General features: G+C 26.1%; 1 protein-coding gene across 1 annotated transcript; it reads right to left on the reverse strand.

Annotated features, from left to right (window-relative positions):
* Nucleotides 1-312: 312 nt before the first annotated feature.
* On the reverse strand, nucleotides 313-1,383 carry LOC149246953 (F-box/kelch-repeat protein At2g44130-like). The gene has a single exon (XM_089442950.1). It carries the CDS (start codon nucleotides 1,381-1,383, stop codon nucleotides 313-315), a length of 1,071 nt encoding a protein of 356 aa, XP_089299076.1.
* Between the last annotated feature and the right edge of the window lie 7,492 nt (nucleotides 1,384-8,875).

The raw sequence follows: 8,875 nt of genomic DNA on the forward strand, positions 1-8,875 counted from the left end.
CCACGGACTGGAAATCAAAATCACAACGGAATAATCAATTAAATAGTAATTAGTAATTATTGATTTTAATTTATTAAGAGATATTTTTTTCATGAATATATGCCTGCGTAAATATTTATTAAATTAACCTTTTATTATTTTAAAATTTGTCATCGTTCTCGAAAACAAATAAAAAAAATAATAATATGTAAAACTTAAAAAGACAATATCATTGAACAAAAGCATCACTGAATTTAGAGAAAAATTTGAATACAAAAAAGCTTTTCATCTGCTGCAACAGTCAAACCGTAGACTTTTCATCTGCTGCAACATTCAAACCTCTACGGTTGCAGCAGATTGAATTTGGCCGATGAGGCTGGGAGGTACGTAGAATTTAGCTCTCTCATGAGTTGTCAGGTTTAACCGATAACAAACATGTTTAACAGAAGACTTGCATAAAAAAATATGTCCGCGCAACTCTGCAGGATGCACGGGAGCACAAAGTTTTTCAGGAAGAGTAGTTTGAGGAACCCAATCCTTTAGGTCCGCATCAACAGATTTGAGTAAGCGCTGATCGGCAAAGGTATACAACTGCCCACAAACAACTAAAGACGACGTCCACGATGGATAGAATGTCCTCATATTGTCCACCCTTCTCCACATGCGGCTCTCTGGATCATAAATTTCTACAACATTGTTTCCCATTTGGCCAAATACAACAAATTTTTCTTCCCGCACAACTCCATCACAGAGCCCTTGTACATCGCTCATTGCAGGTAGCTCTTCCCACTTGTCTTCTTCCACGTTGTACGCCGCTGCTGCGGCCAAATCATTTCGGCCGTCGGTCCCTCCCGCAACATAGATCATTTTCCTTGAAGAACAGACAGCGCACGCGAAGTCACACCTTCCCCTCTCCATGGCGGCTCCTTGTCGCCATTTGGCAGACGCGAAGTTAAAAACATAAAGCGTCTTAAGCGCTTCTTCGTTTTCTGGATGCAGGCCGCCCATGAGAAATAGGTCGCCATTGAAGCAAACGGTCTTGCATCCAAAGGGAATTCCAATGGGGAATTCAGGAATTGGACGCATAATTTTCCAGGTATAACTGAGAGGGTCCAAAACGATTATGCGGGCGGCACTTTGAGTATTATACCTACGCCGCTCATAATGAGAGGCTGGAAGCCTAAAATGCTGAACCATACATATCAACTCCTCACTTATTCCAGCGGCTATCCGGTCCTCGCGAAACTCGGGGCTACCCACTACCTCCCTCCATTTTCTGCAAACGAGTTTGAGGTTGCAATGTGATGTGTGGGGCACTCTAATCAAACACTGCCGAAGTATTTGATCGGGGAGATTAAGGATACTCTCCTCCCGTGCCAGCCTTCTTGACCTACGCACCACCATTCTGGTTTCCTCCTGAAATGCAACGAATGAAACAAAATGTCTAAAAATATATTTTGACGATCTACCTACAAAACAATAAAAGAAATCACTGTATTATCACAATCTGCTAAGAAAACAATAAAATAATTTGTTTTACCATACTGTTGCAAACATGTGAGAGGTACCCTGGAAAAATTATGAATTTTGGGCAGATTAGGGAGTATTAATATACTAAAAAATATAGACGTTCAAGGTTTCACGTCAATTAATAAATTTATTTTCAATTTAATGAAAATATTGAAGGTTATAAAAAATTGTTACGACTCTAACGGGCTTGACATAATTACAAGCTCCTTCTCAAAGAAAATATGAAACTTTATAAAATAGGTTAACTTTTTACACCCTGATGCTTTGACTTATCTCACATATTGCTCGGGAAAAAGGAAAAAAATAACCTTGTAATAAAAGAGAGTGTTGAAATAGTTTTCATGTTCACATGGTTATCAAAATAATTATATTCCAAAGAGTCATTAAAGAAAGTTTCATTAAGATTGTTAGATGGCCTAGATGTTAAGCAATTTATTATTATTATTTTATTTTAAAATTTTTAGATATTTTAATTAACATATTTTAAATTTGAAAAATAATTTAAAAATAACCGTCAATAAAATTAAATTTGAAAAAGTAAATCAATAAGATATTTAAAAAGATGTGAGCAAGTTTACCTTAATAATGAATTAAATAAATATAGTAAAGATATTGCAAAAGAAATTCAACTTTCCAAATTAGACCATTTAAATATTTTTAAAATATTTATGACCCTTAACAAAATTAAACAAAAAAAATTATTATTTCTCCACTTACTTAAACTTGGCATTTATAATCTCTAGAACTTTGTTCATCTAACAAATCTCTAAATTTATAATAAATAATAATATTTATTTTAAATATAAATATAAATATTAAAAGGGGTTTAATATGTTTAATAAATTTATTTTTATTATTATTTTTTTAAATTATTTAAAAAAACAATAATTAAATATAATTTGAATTTTAATGTATTGCTAAAGTTTTTTTTGCTTATTTTTTATAATTATTTCTTTTCTCAAGGAAAAAAAATATTTTTTATTGAAAAAAAAGAAGAGTTTTACATTTGATTGGATCAAATATAATTCATGTTTTTTGTTTACCAATAGGCTTTGAAGACCATTGTATTGCACTTATTCAAATATGGTAATAGTAATAAGAAGAAATATAATATATTTAAATAATATGAAATATTACCTTAACATGACATAATTACAAGCTCCTTCCCAAGAAAATATGAAACTTTATAAAATATGTTAACTTTTTACACACCGATGTTTTGACTTATCTCACATATTCCTCGGAAAAAGGAAAAAAATAACCTTGTAATAAAAGAGAGGGTTGAAACCATTTTCATGTTCACATGGTTATCAAAATAATTACATTCCAAAGAGTCATTGAAGAAAGTTTCATTAAGATTGTTAGACCTCTCACATGTTAAGCAATTTTTTATTATAATTTTATTTTAAATTTTTTAGATATTTTAATTAACATATTTTAAATTTGAAAAAATAATTTGAAAATAACTGTTAATAAAATTAAATTATAAAAAATAAATCAAAAAGATATTTAAAAAGATGCCAGCAAATTTAATTTAATAATAAACTTAAATAAACATAGTAAAGATATTGAAAAAGAAATTCAATTTTCCAAATTATACCATTTAAACTTTTAAAAATATTTATAACTCTTAACAAAATTAAACAAAAAAAATTATTATTTCTTGAATTACTTAAACTTGGCATTTATAATCTCTAGAACTTTGTTCATCTAACAAATCTCTAAATTTATAATAAATAATAATATTTATTTTTAATATGAATATAAATATTAAAAGGGGTTTAATATGTTTAATAAATTTATTTTTATTATTATTTTTTTAAGTGTAAAAAAACAATAATTAAATATAATTTGAATTTTAATGTAATAATTTGAATTTTAATGTAATGTTAAAGTTTTTTTTGGTTATTTTTTATAATTATTTATTTTCCCAAGGGAAAAAAATATTTTTGATTAAAAAAGAAAAAGAGTTTTGCATTTGATTGGATCAAATATAATTCATACTTTCTCTTTATCAATAGGCCTTAAAGACCATTGTATTGAACTTATTCAAATATAGTAATAGTAATAAGAAGAAATATAATATATTTAAATAATATAAAATATTACCTTAACTTGACATAATTACAAGCTCCTTCCCAAGGAAATATGAAACGTTATAAAATATGTTAACTTTTTACACACGGATGTTTAGACTTATCTCACATATTTCTTGGGAAAAAGGAAAAAAATAACCTTGTAATAAAAGAAAGCTTTGAAACCCTTTCATGTTCACATGGTTATCAAAATAATTACATTCCAAAGAGTCATTAAAGAAAGTTTCATTAAGATTGTTAGACCTCTGAGATGTTAAGCAATTTTTTATTATAATTTTATTTTAAAATTCTTAGATATTTTAATTAACATATTTTAAATTTGAAAAAATAATTTAAAAATAAGTGTTATTAAACTTAAATTTGAAAAATAAATCAAAAAGATATTTAAAAAGATGCTAGCAAATTTACTTTAATAATAAAATTAAATAAACATACTAAAGATATTGGAAAAGAAATTCAATTTTCCTAATTAGACCATTTAAACTTTTAAAAATATTTATAACTCTTAACAAAATTAAACAAAAAAATTTTATTATTTGGTGAATTCTTTAATGTTGGCATTAATAATCTCTAGAACTTTGTTCATCTAACAAATCTCTAAATTTATAATAAATAATAATATTTATTTTAAATATTAAATATAAATATTAATATTAAAAGGGTTTAATATGTTTAATAAATTTATTTTTATTATTTATTTTCTAAGTTATTTAAAAAAAATAATTATTAAATATAATTTCAATTTTAATGTAATGTTAAAGTTTTTTTTCTTATTTTTTATAATTATTTCTTTTCCCAAGGAAAAAAATATTTTTTATTAAAAAAGAAGAAGAGTTTTACATTTGATTGGATCAAATATAATTCATGTCTTGTGTTTACCAATAGGCCTTGAAGACCATTGTATTGAACTTATTCAAATATGGTAATAGTGATAAGAAGAAATATAATATATTTAAATAATATAAAATATTACCTTAATTTAAAAAGTTATTATCTAATATATGGGAAAATACCATGGGTTACTTAATACTATGGCCCATAAATAGGGAATGATAAACAATCAAATGCTAAATCAATTTAGCCCACTATGGTAGAGATGTTATAATGTAACGTCATGTTTAACATTTTGACTCCATCAAATTACATAAAATTAAAATTTAATTAAATAATTAATAATTATAATTATCAAATAAAATATTTAGACTTAGTAAAATTACATAAAAGTAACTAACCCGGCATGGATCCATCTTAACTTTGAATCTAGCAAGTGATGATCAAATTAGTTAAGATGCAAACCTATTTTAGAGTGAAAAGAGATTTGATGAGTCTCACCACTTGGTAGATCCAAAAACAAGATGGATCTATGCTAGCTCTAATTTTATTTAATTAAAATGATTAAGTGTTAAAGGAGTAGAGATATTTTAATTATATGAATTGATTTTGTTAAATTATAATTTTATTTAACTCACTTTCAATCTTTCTTTGTTTTTTTTAATGAGGAAAAGTCATAATTTCCATTATATAAAAGAGGAAAAATCACGTGAGGATAGAGATAACCACACATGTCCTAGTAGTAATGAAGATAGACCTACTTTAGTAGCAATATAAAATAACATATCTTTTGAATGAGGAGAGTATATCCCTTAAAGTATCACTCGAAGTGATGAAGATGGAATACTCCAAAGACTTGTGGAAGATTCTATGGACACAAAGATGGATTTATATTTTTGTGCTGGCTCATCTATTACCTTTCATAGTGAAGAAAATGATCTAGATGGAAGGATCTATTTGATGAAGAAGTTTATCTCTTCTCTAAAAGAGACCAAGGAGCTATGAGAAGTAAATCTCAAGCAAAAGGAGAAGTTGCAAGAGTATGAGCTTGAGAATTAGAAGTTGAGAAAAACAATAGCTGATCTTAATGATCAACAAGAATAGGCTAGTAGATTGAATAGGAGGCTAACTCTTCAACTAGATGAAAGAGACGATCATTGTGAGAGACCACAAGCTAAAGTAGTCTAATTGAGACATGACCTAAAAAAGTGAAAGAAAGTGTTTTCTCAATACAAAAGCTTGAGGAGAGGAGAAAGGCACTAGATGAGATTCTTGTTAAGCATAGATCCCTACCCAGCAAGGTTAGTTTGGGTTTGAATGAAGAGCCAAGCTCCAAGAAGGAAAAGAATGAAAGGTGAGCCACCCATATAAGGGCAATTGGAAATTCCAACAACAACAAAGGAAAATAATTTGTTGGACAACCACATCATAAAGGAAATCACTCACAGAAAAAGAAACAACAAAATGCTAAGAAGTAACAACAAGAAGGAGCAATTAGAAAGAGTGAAAGGAAGAAATGAAAATTTCGATGGAAGGCATGTAAAGAACCAAAATAAGTCCTTTCCCCTTCAAGGACAAAGCCTTCAAAGAAAAGGTAACTTCTCCCATCAAAAGCCCTTTTATAGATATTATTTTTCTTGCAAAGTTTTGGACATAAAGACATAGAGTATAGATGGCATACAAGAAAACAAGATATGTTGGATAGCATGTTGGAATATAAGAAAACAAGAAAGTAAGCATGTTGGCAACAATACGAGTTTTGACAAGAATGTTGTTGAGAATAGTAACTCCTCTACCTCATTCTCATGCTATGTCAAATGCTACAATTGTGGCAATCTTCAGAACAAGACATGAATTTGCAAATATGAGAAGAAAATGAATACTAGTCAGCATATGCAAGTTTGTCTTCAGTTCTCTATGTCAAAAGAACAAGCTTAAAAGAGGAGGATGATATCAAAATAAAAATAGGAAGTATTTGATCCGGGAGATTAAGGATACTCTCCTCCCGTGCCAGCCTCCTTGACCTATGCACCACCATTTTGGTTTCCTCCTGAAATGCAATGAATGAAACAAAATGTCTAAAAATATTGTAGGGGGAAACAATATATTTTGACGATCTACGTACAAAACAATAAAAGAAATCACTGTATTATTACAATCTGCTAAGAAAACAATAAAATAATTTGTTTTACCATACTGTTGCGAACATGACAGAGGTACCCTGGAAAAATTATGAATTTTGGGCAGATTAGGGAGTATTAATATACTAAAGAATATAGACGTTGAATATTTCACGTCAATTAATAAATTTATTTTCAATTTAATGAAAAAATCGAAGGTTATAAAAAATTGTTACCACTCTAACGGGCTTGACATAATTACAAGCTCCTGCTCAAGAAAATATGAAATTTTATAAAATAGGTTAACTTTTTACACCCGGATGCTTTGACTTATCTCACATATTGCTCGGGACAAAGGAAAAAAATAATCTTGTAATAAAAGAGAGTGTTGAAACAGTTTTCATGTGAAGAAAAAAATAATCTTGTAATAAAAGAGAGTGTTGAAACAGTTTTCATGTTCACATGGTTATCAAAATAATTATATTCCAAAGAGTCATTAAAGAAAGTTTCATTAAGATTGTTAGATCTCCGAGATGTTAAGCAATTTATTATTATTATTTTATTTTAAAATTTTTAGATATTTTAATTAACATAATTTAAATTTGAAAAATAATTTAAAAATAATCGTCAATAAAATTAAATTTGAAAAAGTAAATCAAAAAGATATTTAAAAAGATGTGAGCAAGTTTACGTTAATAATGAATTAAATAAATATAGTAAAGATATTGCAAAAGAAATTCAACTTTCCAAATTAGACCATTTAAATATTTTAAAAATATTTATGACCCTTAACAAAATTAAACAAAAAAAATTCTTATTTCTTGACTTACTTAAACTTGGCATTTATAATCTCTAGAACTTTGTTCATCTAACAAATCTCTAAATTTATAATAAATAATAATATTTATTTTAAATATAAATATAAATATTAAAAGGGATTTAATATGTTTAATAAATTTATTTTTATTATTATTTTTTAAATTATTTAAAAAAAACAATAATTAAATATAATTAGAATTTTAATGTAATGCTCAAGTTTTTTTTTGCTTATTTTTTATAATTATTTCTTTTCCCAAGGAAAAAAAAAATTTATTAAAAAAGAAGAAAAGTTTTACATTTGATTGGATCAAATATAATTCATGTTTTTTGTTTACCAATAGGCTTTGAAGACCATTGTATTGAACTTATTCAAATATGGTAATAGTAATAAGAAGAAATATAATATATTTAAATAATATAAAATATTACCTTAACTTGACATAATTACAAGCTCCTTCCCAAGAAAATATGAAACTTTATAAAATACGTTAACTTTTTACACACGGATGTTTAGACTTATCTCACATATTTATGGGGAAAAAGGAAAAAAATAACCTTGTAATAAAAGAGAGGGTTGAAACCATTTGCATGTGACTTATCAAAATAATTACATTCCAAAGAGTCATTGAAGAAAGTTTCATTAAGATTGTTAGACCTCTCACATGTTAAGCAATTTTTTATTATAATTTTATTTTAAAATTTTTAGATATTTTAATTAAGATATTTTAAATTTGAAAAAATAATTTGAAAATAAAATTAAATTATAAAAAATAAATCAAAAAGATATTTAAAAAGATGCCAACAAATTTAATTTAATAATAAACTTAAATAAACATAGTAAAGATATTGAAAAAGAAATTCAATTTTCCAAATTATACCATTTAAACTTTTAAAAATATTTATAACTCTTAACAAAATTAAACAAAAAAAAAAATATTATTTCTTGAATACTTAAACTTAGGCATTTATAATCTCTAGAACTTTGTTCATCTAACAAATCTCTAAATTTATAATAAATAATAATATTTATTTTTAATATGAATATAAATATTAAAAGGGGTTTAATATGTTTAATAAATTTATTTTTATTATTATTTTTTTAAGTTAGCTAAAAAAAACAATAATTAAATATAATTTGAATTTTAATGTAATGTTAAAGTTTTTTTTGGTTATTTTTTATAATTATTTCTTTTCCCAAGGGAAAAAAATATTTTTGATTAAAAAAGAAGAAGAGTTTTGCATTTGATTGGATCAAATATAGTTCATATTTTGTGTTTATCAACACGCCTTGAAGACCATTGTATTGAACTTATTCAAATATAGTAATAGTGATAACAAGAAATATAATATATTTAAATAATATAAAATATTACCTTAACTTGACATAATTACAAGCTCCTTCCCAAGGAAATATGAAAAGTTATAAAATATGTTAACTTTTTACACACAGATGTTTAGACTTATCTCACATATTTATGGGGAAAAAGGAAAAAAATAACC

Source organism: Pinus tabuliformis, chromosome 7 (assembly GCF_031772625.1).
Source record: "Pinus tabuliformis cultivar Carrire ecotype Pingquan chromosome 7, CPIR1, whole genome shotgun sequence".
Lineage (NCBI taxonomy): Eukaryota > Viridiplantae > Streptophyta > Pinopsida > Pinales > Pinaceae > Pinus > Pinus tabuliformis.